This window comes from Thamnophis sirtalis, unplaced genomic scaffold (assembly GCF_051295495.1).
Source record: "Thamnophis sirtalis isolate CommonGarterSnake01/CBP01778 unplaced genomic scaffold, rThaSir2_p1.2 scaffold_10, whole genome shotgun sequence".
Taxonomy (NCBI): domain Eukaryota; kingdom Metazoa; phylum Chordata; class Lepidosauria; order Squamata; family Natricidae; genus Thamnophis; species Thamnophis sirtalis.
Window position 1 is genome coordinate 70,078,584 of NW_028261390.1, and position 27,387 is coordinate 70,105,970.

Consider the following 27,387-nt stretch of genomic DNA (forward strand, 5'->3'; position numbering starts at 1 on the left):
TCTGGATGGTTATCTTGACGTGAAAGATAGCATGGCTTAATTTGACACTAGTGGAGAAGAGCAGAAAACTGGAATGAAAGAAAAGAGAGAGGGAGAGAGAGAGAGAATGATGGATGGGCTTGCGTGAAGAAGCAGCTCCTTGTTTATGAGAGGTTTGTTACGACTTGCCAGCTGGCGGGCCATTTAGCTCTTAAACATTTCGTTCATGTCTTTCATGTTGAAAAGTTGGTTTCTTCCTGTAGCTTTTCAACTGCAGCGCACACACACAAAAAACCAGGGGGAAGATAATGTCCGTGATCTGGAAAGAGCATGGAGGGAATTCCTTTGTCTTTTAGATTTGCCTCGTTCAGTGGTGGTCTCAGGGAGGAAAAAAAACAAACCAAAACCAGACATTTCTGTGCATATTCTTGCTACCATCAGCATGTATAACATCAAAGTTCCCATTCCCCCCCCCCCCACCAAGTCTTTTTCCATTAAACCCAAAAGAAAAAACTCTGGTTTTCTCTTTAAGAATTTTCTGGATTAAGCTAGGTATTATCATCATCCTTTAACGACCCCATAATCCCCTGCAGGGTAGAGTCTGGGCAACTGAATGGCGCTAACAGAGTCTTTAATGGCCAGATGCCCTTCCTGTTGCCAGTGCGGAGGGTTTTTTTTCCCAGCAGATATATTCTCATTGTGCCCAGAGAGAGAAATATCTGCCTCTACCTAGGATTGAACTCACAGCCTCCTGATTGTGAAAGCACCAGATCAGAGTACATACAGGGTGACTATTTTGAGACAACCCAGGAGCAAAATACAGTAAACAGAGGTTTGTCTTTCAAATAGTGGTTTATCTACAAGGAATATATACATACATGTACTAGGCAAAGTCAGGCAATCAATCATCAACTACAGCAGGGAAGCACACACAGGGAGAGAGCTCTTAGTCCTTTGTTGCATTTTGGGATTGGGGGGAAAAAACGGAAATTTCATTTCATTTCATTTCATTTATTTGGGATTTATAGGCCGCCCTTTTCCCTGATTAAGCAAATTAAGCAAGTATCTTATTTGTTTTTGTTTTTCCTTGTAGGACAACGTTGCCTCGTTCTTAAGAGGTTGTAGGGAAGTGGGACTGAAAGAATCTCAGCTGTTCGACCCCGGAGACCTGCAGGAAGCCACAAGCCGAACAGCAGTCAAGTAAGTGAAAATAGGATCATCCGTACATGCGCGCACACACCCCCGCACATGTGTGCATGCTCCCCACGCATGGGCACGCATCTCCTGCATGTGCCCCGCCCCTGCGTACAAGCACAGCAGGGACCCGAATGAATGAATGGAGGGAGGGAGGGAGGGAAGGAAGGAAAGAAAGAAAGAAGGGAGGAGGGAAGTGAAGGAGGATTGAAGAAAGGAAAGAAGGAAGGTGGGAAGGAGAGAGGGAATGAAGGAAACGGAATGAATGAATGGAGGGAGGGAGGGAAGAAAAGGGAAGGAAGGAAGGGCGAAAAGAAAGGAGAGAGGGAAGGAAGGAAAGAAAGAAAGAAGGGAGGAGGGAAGGGAAGGGAAGGAGGATTGAAGAAAGGAAAGAAGGAAGGTGGGAAGGAGAGAGGGAATGAAGGAAACCAAGAGGGAATGAATAAATGGAGGGAGGGAGGGAGGGAAGGAAAGAAAGAAAGAAGGGAGGAGGAAAGTGAAGGAGGATTGAAGAAAGGAAAGAAGGTGGGAAGGAGAGAGGGAATGAAGGAAACGGAATGAATGAATGGAGGGAGGGAGGGAAGAAAAGGGAAGGAAGGAAGAGCGAAAAGAAAGGAGAGAGGGAAGGAAGGAAAGAAAGAAAGAAGGGAGGAGGGAAGGGAAGGAGGAGGTGGCGCAGTGGTTAAATGCAGCACTGCAGGCTACTGCTAGATCAGCAGGTCAGCGGTTCAAATCTCACCGGCTCAGGGTTGACTCAGCCTTCCATCCTTCCGAGGTGGGTAAAATGAGGACCCAGATTGTTGGGGGCAATATGCTGACTCTCTGTAAACCGCTTAGAGAGGCCTGAAGGCCTATGAAGCGGTATATAAGTCTACTGCTATTGAAGAAAGGAAAGAAGGAAGGAAGGAGAGAGGGAATGAAGGAAACCAAGAGGGAGAATGAATGAATGGAGGGAGGGAGGGAAGGAAGGGAGTAGGTAGGAGAAAGAAAGGAGAGAGGGAAGGAAGGAAAGAGAGGGAATGAATGCATGAATGAATGAATGGAGGGAGGGAGGGAGGTAAGGAAGATGGAAGGAAGGAAGAAAAGAAAGAAGGGAGGAAAGGAGGAAGGAAGGAGGGAAGAAAAGAAAGAAGGGAGGGAGGGAAGGGAAGGAGGATTGAAGGAAGAAAGGAGAGAGGGAAGGAAGGAAACTGAGAGGGAATGAATGAATGGAAGGAGGGAGGGAAGGCTGATGGATGGATGGATGGATGGATGGATGGATGGATGGATGGATGGATGGATGGATGGAAGGAAGGAAGGAAGGAAGGCAGGAAGGAAGGAAGGCCATTTCAAAAAGGGTCAAATGTTAATTTAATTTCATGCAATTTACAAACAAATTTCTCCCTAGGGGGCAGAGAGACACACGCATGCCCGGTGGAGCTGAGCTGGGGCAATCAATGGCTTGCATGCCCGCAGAGAGGGTCCTCCATGCCACTATCACAGTCCCAAGCAGTAGAAGGGGAGGGGGAGATCTATTGATAGTTGTGGTCTGCAGTCCTTCTTGATGGCTTCCATGAGCTCGATTGTATATCTTCCCTCAGCTCGGTCCTGTTGACTGGACTTGGCTGTTGGGCCACACGATACCCCGTCAATGTCCATCTCGCTACCCCTGGCGGAAAAGTTTTATTTCATGCCACTTCTGAGCTCGTAGAAGCCATGGATGCAACCATTCTTATCTATTCTGTCCCATGTAGCACAGTGGTGGGTTCCAAATATTCTCGCTACCGGTTCGGTGGGCATGGCTAGGTGGGCGTGGTGGTACATGACTGAGTGAGTGTGGCTTGGACTTATGGGGCATGCGCGAAGAAGATGGCGGCGATGGCAGTAGCTTTTTTGCTGACCGGGGGGACTTTTCCGCAGCCCGTGGCCAGCTGCCGCCTCTTTGAGAGCCGGTGTGCAAAGCATTGGGGCAAGCAAGCAGAGGCCAGGTGGGCGGGGGGGGGGGGGGGAACTGGTTCATGGGGGTGGCCAGCCGGCCATCGCTACCGGTTCGCCGAACTGGGCAAAATCTCCGCTCTCCGGTTTGGATGAACCGATTCAAACTGGCTGAATCCCACCTCTGATGTAGGAGGACGTGAAGGAAAGAGGCTGTTGACTTCCAAGGTTCATTCCAAATTGTGATGCAACGCAAAATCGAAGCGGCCAAAGGCCTTAATGCTTCCTTTGTTGTCCCATCTCCCCCAGCAACTGTCCTGCTCACACAGCATTGGGAAAGGTTGACCCGCCCATCGTGGCAACCTCTGGATTTCGCTTCATAGAAATGCTCTCCAGAAGGTCAGGCTCTTCATTTATCCGAAGTGAGCTGACAGACTCCGGATGAGTCAAGTGTGAGCTGAAAATCAAAGTAAATGGGCTGCTAGGGAAGGGAACCCTGACAATCCTTCCTAATCCCAGATTCTTCCTTGGTTAGCTGTGGTTTCCCACAAACTTTTATCCCAGCTGTTTCCTGGATGATGAGCTGTCAAAGAACAGTAGTCTCCTGTTCAGGGTTGACATGCCTATCTTTTGGCTCAGAAAGACACAAACATACACAAAGAGAGAGGGAGAGAGAGAGAGAGAGAGAGAGAGTCAGACAGACAGACACAGAGACAGAGACAGAGAAAGACGGACACACACACACACACACAGAGACAGAGACAGAGAGAGAGACACACAGAGAGAGACAGAAACAGAGACACACACAGAAACACAGAGAGACAGAGAGAGAGAGATACAGAGAGAGACACAGAGAGAGAGAGAGACAGAGGCACACCCAGAGACAGAGACACACCCAGAGAGAGACACACCCAGAGAGACAGAGAGACAGAGAGAGACAAAGACACACAGAGAGACAGAGAAACAAAGAGAGAGAGAGACACACACACACAGAGACAGAGACGCAGACAGAGAGAGACACACAGAGGCACACATAGAGACAGAGAGAGACACAGAGAGAGACACACCCAGAGAGAGAGAAACACAAACAGAGAGACGGAAAGACAGAGGCACAGAGAGACAGAGACACACACAGAGAGAGACACACACAGAGAGAGACAGAGAGACAGAGAGAGACAAAGACACACAGAGAGACAAAGACACACAGAGAGACAGAGAAACAAAGAGAGAGAGACAGAGACACAGAGAGAGAGACACACACAGAGGCACACATAGAGACAGAGAGAGACACAGAGAGAGACACACAGAGAGAGAGAAACACAAACAGAGAGACAGAGAGACAGAGGCACAGAGAGACAGAGAGAGAGAGAGAGGCACACACAGAGACACGCACACACAGAGACAAAGACACACAGAGAGACAGAGACACAGAGAGAGAGACAGAGACACACACAGAGAGAGACACAGAGGCACACACAGAGACAGAGAGAGACAGAGAGACACACACACACACAGACAAAGACACACAGAGAGACAGAGACACAGAGAGAGAGACAGAGACACACACAGAGAGAGACACAGAGGCACACACAGAGACAGAGAGAGACAGAGAGACACACACACACAGAGACAAAGACACACAGAGAGACAGAGACACAGAGAGAGAGACAGAGACACACACAGAGAGAGACACAGAGGCACACACAGAGACAGAGAGAGACAGAGAGACACACACACACACAGACAAAGACACACAGAGAGACAGAGACACAGAGAGAGAGACAGAGACACACACAGAGAGAGACACAGAGGCACACACAGAGACAGAGAGAGACAGAGAGACACACACAGACAGAGACACACACACCCAGACACAGAGGCACACACAGAGACAGAGAGAGACACAGATAGGGAGAGACACACAGAGACAGAGAGAGACAGAGAAACAGACACACACACACACACAGGCAGACAGAGTCTCCAAGCCTAGCAAGCTAATGCAGTTAGAAGAATTTGTTCTCTGATGAAGGAGAGCAGGCGTAATAGCTCAGGGTTGAAAGGACTGTGGGGTCCCTGGTGCTCTCTGAACTTAATTCTTTTCTTGCAGACGTTTCATTACCCAACTAGGTAGCCTCATCAGTGCTAGAGAGCCAACCTCGCTCCCTTTTGGGCAATGATGTTACGTACTTGGGTAGTGAAATGCCTGCAAGGAAACAGCCCAGCTCAGAGAGAACCAAGCTCCCCTCTTTTATTCGCCTCCTGGCCTCCGTTTATTTCGGTGGAGGAAAATTTTAACTCCTTGCTAACTCCCAGCGTTAGCTGCGCAGATCCAACGCACTTTCCGCACCCTCAGATCAATAAATGGCTCCAATTGCTTTGGTTGTGTGTTTTCTAACCAGCAGACACACATCCTGTCCGACTCCAGCGAGGGGAAACATGTGACCACTCGCATGATACAAACCGCGGAAGGAATTTCTGCTTTCTGAAATTTTTTCCCCCCCCCTTCCTTCCTTTTGCAGGAATCTTGATGGGAACAGAAAGCTGAAAAACGTAAGTACTCCAACGCGTAGCTCTTCCCCAGCCCTTCTACGTGCAGGATCGGGTCCGGTCAGGTGTGTCTATTCGGTTGTGTGTCTGTGTTTGTAGCAAATCAAGGTTGAAACTCCAATATCTTTCTGGGGCTAAAAGAAAGAAAGAAAGAAATTCTTTTTCTTCGCGGGGACTTTGATTTTTGGCGATCCGGGCACAGGGGGGTATCCAACCTTGGCAACTCCAATTGGGAGGAATTTGGGGGATTCTGGGAGTTGAGGTCCAACCACAACTTTAAAGACTTGTGGACTTCAACTCCCAGAATTCCTTGCTGCCTGGGGATTTCTGGGAGTTGAAATCCACAGGTCTTAAAGTGACTAAGGTTGGACACCATGGATGCGAAGCTAATTTTGCTCACGTTTGGATGAGTTAATAGCAAAGCCTCCGTCAGCAGAACAGAGTCCAGGAACACAGCAAGTCCTCTGAATAATAACAACAACAACAACAGTAACACAATAAAACTTTAGGAGGAATATGTTTCGATGACCAAACTAGTGTTTACATATGAAGAACGGTTGCAGGAACTGGGTGTGTCTAGTTTAATGAAAAGAAGGACCAGGGGAGACATGATAGCAGTCTTCCGATATCTCAGGGGTTGCCACAAAGAAGAGGGAGTCAAGCTATTCTCCAAGGCACCTCCATTCCATTCCTCTATTCTATTCTATTCTATTCTATTCTATTCTATTCTAATTTCATTCCTCTATTCTATTCCATTCCATTCCTCTATTCTATTCTATTACATTCCATGCCATGCCATGCCATTCCTCTATTTTATTCTATTTTATTCCATTCCGTTCCATTCCTCTATTCTATTCTATTCTAATTTCATTCCTCTATTCTATTGCATTCCATTTTCATTCATTCTTTATTCTATTCTATTCTAATTTCATTCCTCTATTCCATTCCATTCCATTTTCATTTGTTCTCTATTCTATGCAATGCTATGCTATTCCATTCCATTTGATTAGCATCCAGTTTGCTCGAACCAGCTGAATCCCTCCCCCGCTGAATCTATGTAGTGTTCTTCCTATATGGAACTATATCCCACTGAGCTCAAGAAAGTTCCATTTATATCCATCCATCCATCCATCCATCCATCCATCCATCCATCCATCCATACATCCATCCATCCATTACCTCCTCTAGACCGATTAGATCCCACAGATTAGGCCTCCTCCGAATTCCATCCGCCGGCCAGTGTCGACTGGCGACTACCCGGAGGAGAGCCTTCTCTGTGGCTGCTCCGACCCTCTGGAACGAACTCCCCGTGGAGATTCAAACCCTCACCACCCTCCAGGCCTTCCGCAAAGCCCTTAAAACCTGGCTGTTCCGACAGGCCTGGGGCTAAAGAGCTTTTGCCCCCCTCCTCGAATGGTATGACTGTTGTGTGTTTTAAATAATTTTAATTTTTGTCTGTATCCCCCTCCCTTGGTTGAGTTGTGAGCCGGCCTGAGTCCCCTTCGGGGGAAAAGGGCGGCATATAAATAAAATAAACATTCAAACATTCAAACATCCATCCATCCATCCATCCATCCATCCATCCATCCATCCATCGATACATACATACATACATACATACATACATATCCTTCATTGTCATTGTACAAAATGAATGCAATGAACTTGATTTTAGCCCACAATTAAGATTTCTGCATGCCATGCGAAAATCCTGATTTTTGCCTTAACACAGAGCATAAGGTCCCTTCACGTCAACGTCATGGGCACCTCCCTTTCATTCATTCTTGAGTAACGTCAGCGAAAAGCCAAAGGGTTCCATTCCCAAGGAACAGCAGAAAGATGATAATCAGAAGAGGCGGCTCCAAAAAAATCAGACCCTCCCTGTTCGTATGGAGAACCTGACCTTAAATATTCACATGCCAAGGTTGTTGTTTTTTTAAACACACACACACACACACACACACACGCACTGCAGGGAATTACATCTGACCCTGTCCTTTCTTGGCATTTCACACACACACACACCCCAATTTAATTCGGTGGGGTCGGTTTATGAGTCAGGAAAGAGGGTCATTCAGGGCAATCTCTTAATCTTTCTTTTTAATTGCAACCCAAGAGCTTAGCGTGATGCAAGAAACACTAAGCTAGAGCCTGTGGTTTTCTCACAGGCAGCGTGCAATTTTAATTTTAAGAACCCGATAAAAACCGCAATTTCAGACTGGGCTCTGGAAAAGAATCTCTAGATTTCTAGAGTTTGGATGTTGGCTTGGACTCTAGCAAGGAGTTTCTAGATTCGGAGTTATTTCTCGAAAAGAATTGGCGTATGTCTAAGTTTAATGAAAAGAAGGACCAGGGGAGACATGATAGCAGTCTTCCAATATCTCAGGGGCTGCCACGAAAAAGAGGGAGTCAAGCCATTCTCCAAGGCACCTGAGGGTAGAACAAAAAGCAATGGATGGAAACTAATCAAGGAGAGAAGCAACTTAGAACTAAAGAGAAATTTCCTGACAGTGAGAACAATTAATCAGTGGAACAACTTGCCTCCAGAAGTTTTAAATGCTTCAACACTGCACGTTTTTAAGAAGAGATCGGACAACCATTTGTCTGAAATGTTAATAGGGCTTCCTGCCTGAGCAGGGGGTTGGACTAGAAGACCTCCAAGGTCCCTTCCAACTCTGGGATTCTGCATCTCTGACAACTTTCTACACATCCATTGCCAAAGATACAAGTCATTTTACCTGTTATTCTGTTAAAGGCACTTTTTAAGCCACTTCTTTTCAGAATATTCCGAAATGTTTCCATATATATATTAGATTTTTTCACTGATAACGGATAAGAGCCTGTGGCCTAATGGCTAAGATGTCTGCCTAGTATGTAATGTAGCCCAGGTTCAAATCCCAGTAAGGGTATGGCTAGCTGATGAGAGCTAAATAGCTTGAAATAGATCTATACTAGTCTCCCTTTATTTATTTATCAGCACAAATAAAACACACACAAACACACACACACACACACACATATATATGTTATATATATATATATATATATATATATATATATATATATATATATATATATATATATATATATATATATATATATATATATATATATATATATATCACATATATATATCACATATATATATGTTTCTCCAAGAAAGAACTGCTGTGATAACTCGGCTGAGGTTTCAAACCAAAAGTTTTGCAAAAAAAAACCCAAAAGATTGTGCATTTGGTAAACTCATTCCAGCAACTTCCTAACAGGAGGGCCTCTGCAGAGCATTCTCAGTAAATCTTGCAAACCGAAACATTATTTATTCGGAAAGCTATAGGCGTGCCCCTTTTTTGCTGTTGGGGAGGGGGGAGGGGAAAAAAAACCCAATTATTTTCTCGGTGACAAGCCAGACCGGATAAAATAATATGCTTTTTTTTTTTTTTTTGAAAGGGGGGGGGAGTAACCCGTCGTTACAATTATAGGCTTCCAAGTTGTATTGAAAATCTCTGGGCTTTTCCTTAGCACGACTCAAGGATGTCAGGGAAACAGAATGGGGATAGTCTGGAGTGCACCCACTCCAGAGGTTGGGTCTGGCTTTGGATAGTTTATCTAACTCTGGGACCGAGCGCGTTTCAAACTTTCCTTCCTCGCTATGCAGGATCCTGATATTTCAAGGACGGACGGACGTTCCTGGTTTCAATCAGGATGACGGGAGGAAAAAGAGCTGCTTTGAAATTCAAACCTCGTTTAGAGGGAAGGCAGGAAAGTTCACAGGCTATAAAGCATTTGTGCATTCCTGCAAACTGGGGAGTTCTCCCACTTAAGAGATAACAGCTACCTTGGCTACTTCGAAGGATAGAGTAGAGTAGAGTAGAGTAGAGTAGAGTAGAGTAGAGTAGAGTAGAGTAGAGTAGAGTAGAGTAGAGTAGAGTAGAGTAGAATGAAGAGTAGGGTGGGGTAGGGTAGAACAGAACAAAATATGGAAAGAATATGGATAGAATAGAATAGAATAGAAATCTTTATTGAGGATAGGATAGGGTAGGATAGGATAGAAATCTTTATTGAGAATGGAATGGAATAGAATAGAATAGAAATCTTTATTGAAGAAGAATAGAATAAAGATTGAATGAAAATGGAATGCAATAGAATAGAATAGAGGAATGAAGTTAGAATAGAGTAGAATAGAATAGAGGAATGGAATGGAATAAAATAGAATAGAGGAATGGCATGGCATGGTATGGAATGTAATAGAATACAATAGAGGAATGGAATGGAATAGAATAAAGGAATGGGATGGGATGGAATAGAGGGATGGAATGGCATGGAATAGAATATAGAATAGAGGAATGGAATAGCGTAGCATAGCATAACATAGAATAGAATAGAATTCTTTATTGGCCAAGTGTGACTGGACACACAAGGAATTGGTCTTTGGTGCAGATGCTCTCAGGGTACATAAAAGAAAATATACATTCGTCACGAATCTTAAGGCACAACCCTTAATGATAGTCATAGGGTACAAATAAGCCATCAGGAAACAACCAATATCAATATAAATCGTAAGGATACAAGCAACAAGCTATTGTCCTGCAGTCATAAGTGGGAGGAGATGGGTGGTAAGAATGATGAGAAGACTAATAGTAATGAATAGTTTGACAGTGTTGAATTTATTTGTTTAGCAGAGAGATGGCATTTAGGAGAAAAACTGTCCTTGTGTCTAGTTGTTCTGGTGCGCAGTGCCCTATAGCGTCATTTTGAGGGTAGGAGTTGAAACAATTGATGTCCAGGATGCGAGGGGTCTGTAGATATTTTCACAGCCCTCTTTTTTGGCCCGTGCAGTGTCCAGGTCCTCCACGGAAGGCCAGTTGGTAGCCATTGTTTTTTCTGCAGTTCTGATTCTCCTCTGAAATCCGTGTCTGTCTTGTTGGGTTGCAGAGCCAAACCAGACAGTGATGGAGGTGCAGATGATGGAGTCAATCATCCCTCTGTAGAACAGAATCAGCAGCTCCTTGGGCAGTTTGAACATCCTGAGTTGGCGCAGAAAGAACAATCTTTGTTGTGCTTTTTCTGATGACATTTTTGATGTTAGGTGACCATTTTTGGTCTTGAGATATGGTAGAAACTAGAAATTTGAACGTCTCTCCTGTTGATACTGTGTTGTTCCAAATCTCCCCTCTGTCGCTGTTTCTTCCATCCAGTTTGGATAACCATTAAAACATCTTCCATTTTAATATATTTCAACTCCTCATTTATGAGGTTTTTTTTGTTTTTGTTTTTAGGAAGCCAAAGATGAATAACTCAGGCAAGTTTCTGAATGGAAGCAGGGAAAATAATACCCCCACCGTATCCTCCAACTCCTCCTTTAACGGAAATGATAATATAGAAAAGCTGGACTTCCTAAAAAGTTAGAAAAAGTGGGAACCATTTCGGTTCACACAATTATAAATGGGCGTGTGCGTCCTCTCTCCCCTCGGTTGAATCTATTCCCCGTGAGTGGAAATTTCCTGTCGCTTATCTGATCGTCGGTTTCAAAGATTACAAGCTCTACATGGGATTTGCAGGAAATCTCTCTCTCCTTTAATAAATACCCAGAGAGGCGGATTATGAAAGCAAGAAAGGGGGGGGGAGGCATTTGAAACGAAAACTTCACTTAATTAGAGTCCCTCTGTTTTATTTAACTATTTTGTATGAATCAGGGATTGAGCCCGGTCTATCTATCCATCTATCTATCTATCTATCTATCTATCTATCTATCTATCTATCTATCTATCTATCTATCTATCTATCTATCTATCTATCTCTCTCTATTTATCTCTATACATCTCTATATCTCTATATCTCTATCTATATCTATATCTATATCTATATCTATATCTATCTATCTATCATCTATCTGTCTGTCTGTCTGTTTATCTATCTATCTATCTATCTATCTATCTATCTATCTATCTCTATTTATCTATATATCTCTCTATCTCTATATCTATATCTATCTATCTATCATCTATCTATCTATCGAAATCTATCTATCTCTATTTATCTCTATTTATCTCTATACATCTCTATATCTCTATATCTCTATATCTATATCTATATCCAAGTCCTTTTTTTTCAGTGTCGTTATAACTTTGAATGGTCACTAAGTGAGATGTTGTAAGTCGAGGCCTACGAAAGGCTAGAAAGCAGGTTAGGAAGAGAGAGATGTTGTACCCTCTGCACGCAACAACATGGCTATTACATCAAAATAGAATAGAATAGAATAAGAGAAATCTGAATAGAATAGAATAGATTAGAATAGATTAGAACAGTTTAGAATAGAATAGAATAGAATAAGAGAATTCTGAATAGAATATAATAGATTAGAATAGAACAGAACAGAACAGAACAGAATAGAATAGAATAGAATAGAATAGAATAACAGAGTTGGAAGGGACCTTGGAGGCCTTCTAGTCCAACCCTATGTCTAAGCAGGAAACCCGATACCACTTCAGACAAATGCTTGTCCAATCTCTTTTTAAAAACCTCCAGTGTTGGAGCATTCACAAGTTCTGGAGGCAAGTTGTTCCACTGATCAATTGTTCTAACTGTCAGGAAATTTCTCCTTAATTCTAAGTTGCTTCTCTCCTTGATGAGTTTCCACCCATTGCTTCTTGTCCTGCCCTCAGGTGCCTTGGAGAATAGTTTGACTCCCTCTTCTTTGGGGAAGCCCCTGAGATATTGGAAGACTGCTATCATGTCTCCCTTAGTCCTTCTTTTCATTAAACTAGACATTCCCAGTTCCTGCAACCGTTCTTCATATGTTTTAGTCTCCAGTCCCCTAATCATCTTTCTTGCTCTTCTCTGCACTCTTTCTAGAGTCTCCATATCTTTTTTTATAATGTGCCCACCAAAACTGGATGCAAATATTCCAAGTGTGGCCTTCCCAAGGCCTTGTAAAGTGGCATTAACCCTTCACGTGATCTTGATTCTCTCCCTCTGTTGATGCAGCCTAAAACTGTGTTGGCTTTTTTGGCAGCTGCTGCCCACAGCTGGCTCCTATTTCAATGGTTCTCCACTAGGACTCCGAGATCCCTCTCACAGTTACTGCTATTGAGCAAGGTACCACCTATGCTGTACCTGTGCATTTGGTTTTGGGGACAAAACAAAATTGGGACTGACATTCAATTCCGCACTCTTTTTCATTTGTGACGTGAGGGAAAGCATCCAGCTTGCTTTTGGGGAAATAAATTGTTTTTAAAAGGCGGGAAAAATAAACAGGGGACGTATTTAATTTGCTCCGGAAAGAGTAAAATAACTTGTAGCATGGAATTGATCTGGTGGTTTCGATGTGTTCCAATTAACGTCCGTTTTAATTCCTCAGGTTTTGGTCACCATCTATTGGCTGGGGAAAACCGCAAACAACAGCAGTCACTTTAACGGACCGCCACTGAATCTGAAAGAATTCGAAGGATTGTTAACCCAGATGAAAAAGGTAATTTAATTATCCTCTCACATACAGGTAGTTCTCGAAGTGGTGGGGTGGCCTAGAGGTGGCGCTCTCGCCTCACAATCAGGAGGCTGTGAGTTCGATCCTAGGTGGAGGCAGATATCTCTCTCTCTCGGGCACAATGAGAAAATATCTGCCGAACAAAACTCCGTATCGGCAACAGGAAGGGCATCGGGCCAGTAAGCACCATTCGATTGCCCAGACTCCACCTCCGCAAGGGATTTGGGGTTGTTAAAAGAAGATGATGATCAAACAGGTAGCCCTCAATTTGTGACCACAGCTGAGCCCGAAAACTTCCCTTGTTGTCTGACTTTGCCCCATTTTACGACCTTTTATTGCCACAAGTGAATCACTGGAGTTGTTCAGCTAGTCACATCGCTGTTATATGACTCCCCATTTTGCGACCTTCTGACTTTGCCTGTCAGAAGGTTGTAAAAGGGAACCATAGATCCCCCAAGACATTGCAACGGGTCATAAATATATATATATTTATGGGTAATATATATATAGTGGGTTTGGTGTTATCCATATCCATATCCATCAAAATAAAATGTAAAAAATAAAACATGTTGGCTTCAATTGTGCCTAGTGGTTTGGGTATCTTATCCTTACTTTGTAATAAAGTGTAATAAATCAGGGACACGGTGGCTCAGTGGCTAAGACGCTGAGCTTGTCGATCAGAAAGGTCAGCAGTTTGGCAGTTCGAATCCCTAGCGCCATGTAACGGAGTGACCTCCCGTTACTTGTCCCAGCTTCTGCCAACCTAGCAGTTCAAAAGCATGTAAAAAATGCAAGTAGAAAAATAGGAACCACCTTTGGTGGGAAGGGAACAGCGTTCCGTGCGCCTTCGACATTGAGTCATGTCGGCCACATGACCACGGAGACGTCTTCGGACAGCGCTGGTTCTTCGGCTTTGAAACAGAGATGAGCACTGCCCCCTAGAGTCAGGAACGACTTGTATGTATGTGCGAGGGGAACCTTTATCTTTTAAACTAATAAAATGTAGATTATCTCCAGGAGATAATCTTTTTAAAAAACATCATCACCCCCCTTCATCGCTCTTATCTAGACAATCCTTATAAGTGAGGTAGACTCGTATTAATTAATTTATGACGAAATAGCACCCTTTTTGGTTACACTGCATTGTTAAGCACGGATTTTTCTCCCATTGTGTAGAAATTGGATTTCCTCTCTCTTGGCATTCTGTTACGCACTGCTCTGCCCTTTCAAATTATTAGCATGCCAGACTCTCAACCGAGCTGAAATGAATGGCTATTTTCAGGGGACATATTAACAAAGCTTTCAGTTTTCGAACCAAAGCTCTTTTTTTCCTACAATTTGGCTCGTTCGTTCATTCAATCACGCATTCACTCTTTAAAAAAAAATAGAAAAATTCACGGAGATGCTGCGTCTCTTTTGAAAGAGAGAGAGAGAGAGAACGGCAAAACTTTTTTTAAATATATTTCAAGGAATGTTTTATGAATGAAATATAGTCTGGGTAGTTTCCCCGGTTTTCCAGGCCTGTTTGCGGCTGAACTTTCTGCCATAAACCAGCTTTTTTTCTCCCTTTCTTCTTTTGGCTTTGCAAAAATGGCAGCTTGCCAAAGGATTAAATGCGGGCCCGTTAGTATGCAAAAGCTGTCGTCTCGGGGAAAAGATGCCACTTTGGGAAATGTGCAGGGAGAATAGGAATTTTGTTTATTTGGTATGGAGGTCTGGCTGTGTACACAGTGACATGTTGGGCCCCCACAATTAAGCAAAGGAATGATGTTTTCTCCTGAAAAGTTTGGTGTTAATTAAAAGTTTTGGGCTCTCCAGAAAAGTTTTGGGTGTTCATTGAAAGTTTTGGGCTCTCCAGAAAAGTTTTGGGTGTTAATTAAAAGTTTTGGGCTCTCCAGAAAAGTTTTGGGTGTTCATTGAAAGTTTTGGGCTCTGCAGAAAAGTTTTGGGTGTTAATTAAAAGTTTTGGGCTCTCCAGAAAAGTTTTGGGTGTTCATTGAAAGTTTTGGGCTCTCCAGAAAAGTTTTGGGTGTTCATTGAAAGTTTTGGGCTCTGCAGAAAAGTTTTGGGTGTTAATTAAAAGTTTTGGGCTCCCCAGAAAAGTTTTGGGTGTTCATTGAAAGTTTTGGGCTCTCCAGAAAAGTTTTGGATGTTAATTAATAGTTTTGGGCTCTCCAGAAAAGTTTTGGGTGTTTGTTGGACGTTTTGGGCTCTCCAGAAAAGTTTTGGGTGTTAATTAAAAGTTTTGGGCTCTGCAGAAAAGTTTTGGGTGTTCATTAAAAGTTTTGGGCTCTTCTGAAACATTTTGGGCATTCATTGAAAGTTTTGGTCTTCTAGAAAAGTTTTGGGTGTCCATTGAAAGTTTGGGGCTTTCAAAAAAAAAAGCTTTGGGTGTCCGTTAAAAGCCTTGGGCTCTCCAGAAAAGTTTTAGGCGTTCATTAAAAGTTTTGGGCTCTCCAGAAAAGTTTTGGATGTTCATTAAAGTAAATTTAATCAAATCAAATATCAATCTTTATTCCATCACAGACCAGCAATTGAAAATGTAAGCGTCACAATGAATTAAGATGTCAAGAAAAATCCAATTATCCTGAAACTCCTAAAAAGGGTTAGTTAATTTCAGATTTGACTGTGCAGAGTATAGAAGCATACTTCACTTTGGTCAGGGAATTAACTTCCGACAGATCGGATGGTAACTCATTGAGATAAAACAAATTGGAACAACCAGGATATTTAGTAAAGAGTAGGAAGAAGTGACCATCGTGACTTCGATAATTGCCTCGTAAGTGGTTCTGGGAAGGTACGACGTAGCTTCAAACCAGTGGTGAGATTCAAAAATTGTTCGAACCTACTCTGTGGGTGTGGCCTCCTTTGTGGGAGTGGCTTGCCGCCCATGTGACTGGATGGGAGTGGCTTGCCGCCCGTGTGACCGGATATGAAGATGCCGACGACACTTGTCAGAACCACCTTAAATTACCTCGCACACAGCACTGGCATGCATAAGAATAGGATGTAAACCTGTTTTTCAAAAGGCATCTTTGGTTTGCGTTAAAACAACTTCAACACACGCAATGTTCTGATTGCACCACAAACGCAGGAGTCATCCTTACCTTTCACAGAGGCACTGAGTTTTATAAATAGGAGCATGATAGTGTAGAATAATCATATCCAAGGACCAGGGGTGGGTTTCAAAAAATTTCGGAACCTCTTCTGTAGGTGTGGCCTGCTTTCCGGGTCCACTGGTGGAACCTCTTCTAACCGGTTCGGTAGATTTGACGAACCGGTTCTACCGAATAGGTGCGAACTGGTAGGAACCCACCTTTGCTTCAAACATTAATTAAGTGACTGGTCAATAAACCAAGAGCTATTTGTACACCTAAGAATGCTAACTAAGAAACACTTGTTTACAAATACACGTTAATAAACATCTTGGACTCCTAGGGCTGAAAGGCGTCTCGGAGTGAGGCAAACATTCAGTCAAAATGATGTATTGCTAAAAGCCTATTCACAGGAATCTTCTCAACTCAACATTAGCACCTTTCTGGAGTTTCAGAAGGATCAACGGAATTCAAGGGAAGGGCTCGGTCTACTTGTGACTACATAGGGATTCTAGGCTGGTCCCTCTTTTAACTCTGCCTCCAGCGTCTGTCACTTCTTTTCCTATATCTTGGAGGTCTTCTAGTCTAACCCTTCTCGTCCAAGGCAGAGAGGGCCTTAGACCCTCCTGTCCAATCTTTTCTTGAAAGCCTCCAAGCGACAGAGCACTCACAATTCCCGAGAGGGAAGCTGCTCCATTCTCACTATCGGGAAAGTGTGTCTTTGTTCTAGAAGCTCCTACCCATCGTCCTCTCCTCTGGGGCCTTGGAGAATAATGTCAATCCCCTCTTCTCAGTGGTGACTCCTCAAGGACTTGAAGATGGTTAACGGTTCCCCTTGCACATATGTACTAGTCGTTCCCGACTCTAGGGGGCGGTGCTCATCTCCATTTCAAAGTCAAAAAGCCAGCGCTGTCCGAAGACGTCTCCATGGTCATGTGGCCGGCATGACTTAATGCCGAAGGCTCACGGAACGCTGTTCCCTTCCCACCAAAGGTGGTTCCTATTTTTCTACTTGCATTTTTACGTGGTTTTGAACTTGTAGGTTGGCAAAAGCTGGGACAAGTCAAAGAAGCTCACTCCATTACGTGGTGCTAGGGATTTGAACCGCTGAACTGCCAACCTTTCGATCGACAAGCTCAGCGTCTTAGCCACTGAGCCACCGGGTCCCATAGAAGATGGTTATCATGTCACTCTTATCCATCTCTTCGATAGGCTAGACTTCCCCAACTCCCTCAACCGTTCATCATACAATTTAGCCTCCAGATCTTTTATCATCTTGAATGCTCATCTCTGTGTGTTTTCCAGAGTTTCAGCATCTTTTTTTTATCATGGTGTCCACAACTGGGTGCAGGACTCCCAAATGTGGCCTCACTAGCACAGTATAAAACAGCCCTGACAGTGGCAGACTTGGTGAAAGGCTCTCTGATAGCTTTTCTGGGTTTTTTTTAAATCATCCTCTGTGATTCACTACGGATTTCATACTCAAGAGACTAACTACTCCTGTGACTACCACTAGGTGCTGTATCTTATGATTCTTGATGAATATATATTATTTATTCTTTTATGTACACTGAGAGCATAAGCACCAAAGACAAATTCCTTGTGTAGCCAATCACACTTGCCCAATAAAGAATTCTATTCTATTCTATTCTATTCTATTCTATTCTATTCTATTCTACTCTTTATTATTCTAGTCTATTCCACTCTATTTCATTCTGTTCTGTTCTATTCTATTCTATTCTATTATACTCTTTATTATTCTTTTCTGTTCTATTCCACTCTATTCCATTCTGTTTCATTCCATTCCAATATTATTCTATTCTATTCTTTTCCAATATTATTCTATTCTATTCGTTTCCCAATATTATTCTATTCCATTCCACTCCACTCTATTTTCTATTCTATTCTATATTATATTAAATTCTATATTCAGTTCGGTTATATTCTATATTCTATTCTATTCTATATCCTATCCTACTCTACTCTATTTTCTTTCCTTTTTTATTTTCTATTCTACATGATATTCTATTTTATATCCTATTCTATTCTATCTAAAGAATTCTACTCTACACTATTTTCTGTTCTGTTCTATTTTATTCCAATATTATTCTGTTCTATTCTGTTCTATTCTATTCTATTCTTTTATTTTCCAATAGTATTCTATTCCATTCCACTCCACGCCATTTTCTGTTTTATTCTATATTATATTAAATTCCATATTCAATTCTGTTATATTCTAATCTATTCTACTCTATTCTATTTTCTATTCTATATTTCTATTCTATATTCTATTCTATTCCATCTAAAGAATTCTACTCTACTCTATTTTCTATTCTATTCTATATCCTATTCTACTCTACTCTATTTTATTTTATTTTATATTTTATTTTCTATTCTATATTCTATTCTATCTAAAAAATTCTACTCTACACTATTTTCTGTTCTATTCTATTCTATTCTACTCTACTCTACTCTACTCTACTCTACTCTACTCTACTCTACTCTACTCCACTCCACTCCACTCCACTCCACTCCACTCCACTCCACTCCACTCCACTCCACTCCACTCCATTCTAGAGCGGTACCACCTCTTCTCGTGTTCTTGAGGGCATCCCATCTTGCTGAAGCTTCTGCTTCTCAATGAAACTTGTCCGAAATGGTTTATAAGCTCTGCTGCTTGAGCAAGGGGCTGGATTAGAAGACCTCTGAGGGTCCCTTCCAGCTCTGAATTCTTCGACAAGATCCTAACCGAAACAAGGGGCCCCTTTTTTTTCCTTAAAAAGTGAGGTTCTCCTGACCCTTCCTCCTCCTCCTCCTCCTCCTCCTCCTTCTTCTGGAGAGCTCTCCGCGTTTTAGTATGTGCTGCTTGCCCTGGAAAGAATTTATAATCGGGCGCCTGTCAAAGGCGTCCATTGTTCTCCTCGCTCTGAACATGTGTGGTAGCCACAAGTGCTTTCAGATCTCCTGCAGCCAGGAGCTGGCAGCAAGCGAAGAGCAAGACTGAATTCTTCAGAGGCATCAAGGGAAGAGCTTTCTGCTTTTCTTTTCTTTCTTTTAAAAAACGTCTGGTTGCTTGAGGAAAAAAGACATCCCCTTTTCCAGAACTGCTGTTTCTCTTCGGCGTTGCTGGAGAAGCCTGCAACTTCGTTCATTTCGGAGAAACAACAGCAAGCTGTAAAATCCAGAGGGTTTTTGGTTTATTTCGTTGGCGTTGCGGATCCAATAATCATGATTTTGAAGGAATTCCCTTCCCTGACGTTTTGGAGATGCTAACTTAGAAACTCAGGATGGAGAGCTGCCCCCGCGAAGCAGATGTGGAGAACGGGCTAGCCGTGTTTCAGGTTCCGTTCATTTATTTATTTTTAAGCCTCCTCGGTTGTGTTAGGAAATGTGCATTTGGTCAAAAGGAGTTGTGGGTTTCCCCCCTCTGGGATTGATGGGTTTTAAATGTTGGACGATTCCCCCAGCTGAATGAGAGTGGGTGGAAGATGAATGCAATGATTATGACTTTAATCAAAGATGCGTTTAAGACGGCTTCACTAAATTCTGTTTTATTTTAAGCCGCCCTGCGTAAATTTGTGTTTCTGTTCGGCACAAGGAAGGTGGGGGGAGTGAAAATATAGAATGAGACAGAATTATTCTTTATTGGCCAAGTGTTGATTGGACACACAAGGAATTTGTCTTTGGTGCCCATGCTCTCAGCATACTTAAAAAGAAAATATATTCATCAAGAATCATAAGATACCATCCCTATTAAACGAAGCTTGCTCGGACGCTGAAATACACCATGCAAACTAAGCGGAGAGAGAGTGGGAAGGAGAAAGAGAGAGGAAAGGAGGAAGAGAGGGGATAAGAGAGAGGGGAACGGAAGGGAGAGAAAGAGTAGGAGAGAGAGAGAAGGAGTGGAAAGAGGAGAGAGGAAGGGGAAGTAGAGAAGAGAGGGATGACAGAGGAAAGAAAGGAGGTAGGGAAGGAGGAGAGAGGGAGAGGAGAGAGGGAAGGAGGTGAAATAGAGTATAATATGGTGTGTGGAAGGAAAGCAGAAGAGCAGATGACAGTTGTGGTGGATTGATGGTAAGAGGAATCAATATAATATTGGAAAATATGAAACAGCGATTGTTAAGATGTAATGGTATCAGTGGTGGGATTCAGCCGGTTCGCACCACTTCGGGAGAACCGGTTGGTAACTTTCTAAGCAGTTTGGTGAACTGGTTGTTGGAAGAAATCATTAGGGCAGAGAACCGGTTGTTAAATTATTTGAACCCCACCACTGAGAATGGTATCCTTGTGGTTATATGTATGAAAATGAAAATTTAAAAAAAAAACGTTTTTTTTTTTAAAAAAAAGAAGAATCATAAGATACAACACTTCTTGTTTCGCTTTGAATCGAGTTTGGAAAAAGTCTCTTTCAATTGAGACGCGGCGAAACCCCAAAGATGGGGGTGGCACTATTTTGTCCAAATATTTTAAAAGTAATGTCCAACCAACAACTTCTTGCTCTGGATTATGTTAACGGCTATCATCGGATATCCTTTGAGCTGGGCTCAACGATAGAAACAAACAGGTTATCTTTTTTTAAAAAAAAAAAGAATGGGAAGTCAAATTACAGTTTTCCCACAGGGTCTGGGCAATGGTGTTTTATTTCCTGGTGGCTTCGGGTTCAAAAGGTTGGTCTAATAGTTTCCAAAAGCTACAACAGCTTTCGTAAACCAGAAAAGTGGTTGTAAGGAAGGAAATGGATTTGTTCTGAGCGTTCAAGAAACATGGGTGAACATTGGAAAGAACTATTGTCGTCCTCGGCTTACAGTAGTTCATTTAGTGACCTTTTGAAGTGACTTACGACCATTTTTCACGCTTAACGACCGTGGCAGCCCACCCCCGTGGTCACGTGAATCAAAAATTCAGACGCTTGGGAACTGACTCATATTTATGACGGTTGCAACGTCCTGGGGTCATGGGATCCTTTTTGGCGATCTTCCAACAAGCAAAGCCAGATTTGATCCACTTAACGACCATTTGCTGGCTTAAACCCCTACAAAGATAGAAACTACGAGAAAAGTTGTAAAATGAGGCAGAACTCACCTAGCAAATGTCTCGCTTAGCAACAGGATTTTGGGGCTCCATTGTGGCCATAAGATGAAATTATCATTTGAGTTGCATTTTCAGCCCTGCTGCGGGGGTGGGGGGCTCAGACTAGGGGTAGTCCTCGTTTTATGACCCCAAATTCCCATTGCTGAGCGAGACCGTTGTTAAAACAGTTTTCCTCCATTTTGCGACCTTTCCTGCCACGGTTGTTAAGTGAATCCCCTGCAGTTGATAAGTTAGCAATCCGGTTGTTAAGTGAACTTGGCCTCCTCGTAGACTTTGCTTGTCAGAAGGTCGCGAAAGGGGATCACGTAACCCCGGGACACTGCAATCGTCATAAGTGCAAGTCAGTTGCCGAGCGTCTGAATTTCGATCAATTTTCCAATGGCCATTAAGCATGAAAAACGGTCGTACATCACTTCAAAAGGATTGGGGGGATGCTGCATCAGTCATAAGTGTGAAAAACAGTCATACGTCAATTTTTCCAGGGCCATTGTAACTTTGAGCGGTCACTAAATGAACACGCTTGCCTGTATTTCTTTTTTTCCCCCAGTCTGGAATAGCCTTTTTACTTGTTTTATATTGCCATTCTTCACAAACATTCCCACAAATTGTTCATCTCTTCATTCCACAAATATGGAGGCCAGACCACAGCGGGACAGCGGGGGGGGGGGGGCGGCGGAATGGATAGGTGAAAAAATAGATTTGGTCGAGATGGAAATGTCCACTGTTTTAAACAAAGAGAGTTCAATAAAGGAGAATATTTGTACGAGGAAGCCCTTCGAACAGTGCCCCCCCTACTTTTGGGGCACCAGGGACCGGTTCCGTGGAGAACGGTTTCTCCGCGCACCATAGGAGGCGTGGTTTCATATGCTGCCTGCATCCCGCGAATGAGGCTTCGCTTGTTTGTACGGGACGGTTTCTGGCATGTCGCGGCCCGGTGGGGTTCCACGGACCGGAGGTTGGGCAACCTTGCCTTAGAGCAGGGGCCCTCTAATCTGGCTCACGGGTCCGGCCTGGAAATAGCAAATTGAGGCCTGCGGTGCCTCTAGGGTGCTGCAGGACTCCGTCCGGGCTGAAAATGTGGTGCGGGGGGCATATGTGTGCCCTCCCCTGTGCTCTGTTTTGGCTGACAGGGTGCTGCAGGACTCCCTCCAGGCCGAAAATCGGCCACGTGGGCCATGTGAGACCCCCTCTGTGCCATGTTTTGGCCGACAGGGTGCTACAGGGCTCTGTCCAGGCCGGAAATGGGGCACAAGGGGGCACAAGAGGGGGCGTGTGAGGTCAATCTGTGCCCTGTTTTAGCCAGTAGAGTGCTGCAGGACTCCATCCAGGCTGAAAATGGGGCGCAAGGGGGGGGGCATGAGGTCCCCCTGTGCCCCATTTTGGCAAACAGGGTGCTGCAGGAGGTGCCCATCCTGTCTCTCCTTCCCTTTCCCCCCCACATCCGACCCGCGAAGCAGAACTACAATGCTGATCCGGCCATCAAAGAAATCTAGTTTTGACACTCCCGCCTTAGAAGACCCGCTTTTCTAACCAGGCTTCTGTTCCTCATCAGGACACGGAAGACGTCGAGAGTCCAAAGCGCAGCATCCGCGACAGCGGCTACGTAGATTGCTGGGACTCGGAGCGCAGCGATTCTCTCTCTCCCCCGCGTCACGGCCGAGATGATTCCTTCGACAGTCTGGATTCCTTCGGGTCCCGGTCCCAGCAGACCCCTTCTCCAGATGTGGTGCTGAGAGGGAGTAGTGATGGTGAGTTGTGCCCTCCCACCTCCGCCCCCCCCAGGGAACCGGAACTCCCTTTCTGACAGGACATAACATTTGAACCTTTTACAAAAAAAAAGGCACTCACGTGAGCCCAGGACATGGCAGCCCCTCATAAAGACGAACCAGTGGCCAAGGGTTCAAATTTCGATAAGGTGACCAATGGGATGGTGCAACAGTTGTACAGTAAGTGTGAAAAAAATGGCCCCCAGTCACTTTTTTTTTCCAGTGCCAGGGTAACTTTGAACGGTCACTCAACGGAACTGTTGTAAAATGCGGCAACGCTCACTTAACGAAGGTCTCAACGGAAATGTTGGGCTCCATTGGGATCGTAACTTGAGGACCACCCGTAGTTTGAGATAATCTGCTTGCAGGGCTGCTAAAGTACCCACCCACCCACCCCCCACTCCCCGCCGTGAGGTGTGGGACGAACAGTTGCCCCACCAGGTCCCAAATTTATGGGACGGGATTTCCTCCATCTGAAGTGTCAGGAGAGAGGAGGCAAGCATCTATTTAACAAAAAACATGAGATCAAAAGTTAAAGAGAACCAGACTTCTGGCATGTAAACAATCCACCTCGGTGTACGGTGGAAAGAAGTTTGATTTGGTTGGTTTGTTTTGGCAATCTGCATCTGAAAATTGTTAGCAAAAATGCTTTCTAATACTTACTGCTAACAAAAGTACTAGGGTAACTTTAATGGTCATCTAAAAATTGTTAGCAAAAATGCTTTTGTAATGGGTCCTGCTAAGAAAGGTACTAGGGTAACTTTAATAGTCATCATTTAAGAGCCAAGGTGGCGCAGTGGTTAAATGCAGCACTGCAGGCTACTGCTAGATCAGCAGGTCAGCGGTTCAAATCTCACCGGCTCAGGGTTGACTCAGCCTTCCATCCTTCCGAGGTGGGTAAAATGAGGACCCAGATTGTTGGGGGCAATATGCTGACTCTCTGTAAACCGCTTAGAGAGGCTTGAAAGGCCTATGAAGCGGTATATAAGTCTACTGCTATTGCTATCTAAAAATTGTTAGCAAAAATGCTTTCTAATAGTTGCTGCTAACAAAAGTACTAGGGTAACTTTAATAGTCATCTAAAAATTGTTAGCAAAAATGCTTTCTAATAGTTACTGCTAACAAAGGTACTAGGGTAACTTTAATAGTCATCTAAAAATTGCTAGCAAAAATGCTTTTGTAATGGGTCCTGCTAAGAAAGGTACTAGGGTAACTTTAATAGTCATCATTTAAGAGCCAAGGTGGCGCAGTGGTTAAATGCAGCACTGCAGGCTACTGCTAGATCAGCAGGTCAGCGGTTCAAATCTCACCGGCTCAGGGTTGACTCAGCCTTCCATCCTTCCGAGGTGGGTAAAATGAGGACCCAGATTGTTGGGGGCAATATGCTGACTCTCTGTAAACCGCTTAGAGAGGCTTGAAAGGCCTATGAAGCGGTATATAAGTCTACTGCTATTGCTATCTAAAAATTGTTAGCAAAAATGCTTTCTAATAGTTGCTGCTAACAAAAGTACTAGGGTAACTTTAATAGTCATCTAAAAATTGTTAGCAAAAATGCTTTCTAATAGTTACTGCTAACAAAGGTACTAGGGTAACTTTAATAGTCATCTAAAAATTGCTAGCAAAAATGCTTTCTAATAGTTACTGCTAACAAAAGTACTAGGGTAACTTTAATGGTCATCTAAAAATTGTTAGCAAAAATGCTTTCTAATAGTTGCTGCTAACAATAGTACTAGGGTAACTTTAATAGTCATCTAAAAATTGTTAGCAAAAATGCTTTCTAATAGTTACTGCTAACAAAAGTACTAGGGTAACTTTAATAGTCATCTAAAAAATTGCTAGCAAAAATGCTTTCTAATAGTTGCTGCTAACAAAAGTACTAGGGTAACTTTAATAGTCATCTAAAAATTGTTAGCAAAAATGCTTTCTAATAGTTGCTGCTAACAAAAGTACTAGGGTAACTTTAATAGTCATCTAAAAATTGCTAGCAAAAATGCTTTCTAATAGTTACTGCTAACAAAAGTACTAGGGTAACTTTAATAGTCATCTAAAAATTGTTAGCAAAAATGCTTTCTAATAGTTACTGCTAACAAAAGTACTAGGGTAACTTTAATAGTCATCTAAAAATTGTTAGCAAAAATGCTTTCTAATAGTTACTGCTAACAAAAGTACTAGGGTAACTTTAATAGTCATCTAAAAATTGCTAGCAAAAATGCTTTCTAATAGTTACTGCTAACAAAAGTACTAGGGTAACTTTAATAGTCATCTAAAAATTGTTAGCAAAAATGCTTTCTAACAGTTACTGCTAACAAAAGTACTAGGGTAACTTTAATAGTCATCTAAAAATTGTTAGCAAAAATGCTTTCTAACAGTTACTGCTAACAAAAGTACTAGGGTAACTTTAATAGTCATCTAAAAATTGTTAGCAAAAATGCTTTCTAACAGTTACTGCTAACAAAAGTACTAGGGTAACTTTAATGGTCATCTAAAAATTGTTAGCAAAAATGCTTTCTAACAGTTACTGCTAACAATAGTACTACCGTAACTTTAATAGTCATCTAAAAATTGCTAGCAAAAATGCTTTCTAATAGTTACTGCTAACAATAGTACTAGGGTAACTTTAATAGTCATCTAAAAATTGCTAGCAAAAATGCTTTCTAATAGTTACTGCTAACAAAAGTACTAGGGTAACTTTAATAGTCATCTAAAAATTGTTAGCAAAAATGCTTTCTAACAGTTACTGCTAACAAAAGTACTAGGGTAACTTTAATAGTCATCTAAAAATTGTTAGCAAAAATGCTTTCTAACAGTTACTGCTAACAAAAGTACTAGGGTAACTTTAATAGTCATCTAAAAATTGTTAGCAAAAATGCTTTCTAACAGTTACTGCTAACAAAAGTACTAGGGTAACTTTAATGGTCATCTAAAAATTGTTAGCAAAAATGCTTTCTAACAGTTACTGCTAACAAAAGTACTAGGGTAACTTTAATAGTCATCTAAAAATTGTTAGCAAAAATGCTTTCTAACAGTTACTGCTAACAAAAGTACTAGGGTAACTTTAATAGTCATCTAAAAATTGTTAGCAAAAATGCTTTCTAACAGTTACTGCTAACAATAGTACTACCGTAACTTTAATAGTCATCTAAAAATTGTTAGCAAAAATGCTTTCTAACAGTTACTGCTAACAATAGTACTACCGTAACTTTAATAGTCATCTAAAAATTGTTAGCAAAAATGCTTTCTAATAGTTACTGCTAACAATAGTACTACCGTAACTTTAATGGTCATCTAAAAATTGCTAGCAAAAATGCTTTCTAATAGTTACTGCTAACAAAAGTACTAGGGTAACTTTAATAGTCATCTAGAAATTGTTAACAAAAATGCTTTTGTAATGGGTCCTGCTAACAAAGGTATTAGGGTAACTTTAATGGTCATCTAAAAATTGTTAGCAAAAATACTCTTTTTTTAAAACATTTATTTTTATTTTTAAACAAACAAGTACAGAGAAACATAAAACATAAAACCATCTTCCAGTTTCGTACAGTGTGTCGATTGGTAACAAAACTTTTCTACATTCTCACCATAGTCTTCACTTACAATTTATATAGAATCTCGTATTATCAATCTGATATATATGTATACGATGATTGTTAAACGTTGAATATATATGTATACAATGATTATTAAACATTTATTTGACTATAACTATCATTCCTTCATTTTATGTAAGATATTCTAAATTTCGAGTAAATTTATATTATGGTATTTCATTACATCATCCTAAATCTATCCAGTAGTCTAAAAATGGTTAGCAAAAATGCTTTCTAATAGGTACTGCTAATAAAAGTACTAGGCTAGCTTTAATAGTCATCTAATAATTGCTAGCAAAATCTATATAATATATATAAAATCTGCCATCTATCTATCTATCTATCTATCTATCTATCTATCTATCTATCTATCTATCTATCTATCTATCTATCTATCTATCTATCTACCTACCTACCTACCTACCTACCTACCTACCTACCTACCTATCTACTTACCTACCTACCTACCTACCTACCTACCTATCTATCTATCTATCTATCTATCTATCTATCTACCTACCTACCTACCTACCTACCTACCTACCTACCTATCTACTTACCTACCTACCTACCTATCTATCTATCTATCTATCTATCTATCTATCTATCTATCTACCTACCTACCTACCTACCTACCTACCTACCTACCTACCTATCTATCATCTATCTATCTAGTTATCCAGCTAGCTAGCTATTTAGCTGTCTAGCTATCTAGCTGTCATCTATCTATC

General features: G+C 42.2%; 1 protein-coding gene across 1 annotated transcript in view; it reads left to right on the top strand.

Moving 5' to 3' along the window:
• LIMCH1 (LIM and calponin homology domains 1) overlaps window positions 1–27,387 on the top strand; it is a 167,867-nt gene that overhangs the window by 81,992 nt on the left and 58,488 nt on the right. The window contains exons 4-7 of the mRNA XM_087724842.1: window positions 1,073–1,179; window positions 5,607–5,637; window positions 12,992–13,102; window positions 22,856–23,051. Of these exons, the coding sequence (XP_087580968.1) occupies window positions 1,073–1,179; window positions 5,607–5,637; window positions 12,992–13,102; window positions 22,856–23,051 (445 nt within the window). The remainder of the gene's footprint in view (window positions 1–1,072; window positions 1,180–5,606; window positions 5,638–12,991; window positions 13,103–22,855; window positions 23,052–27,387) is intronic.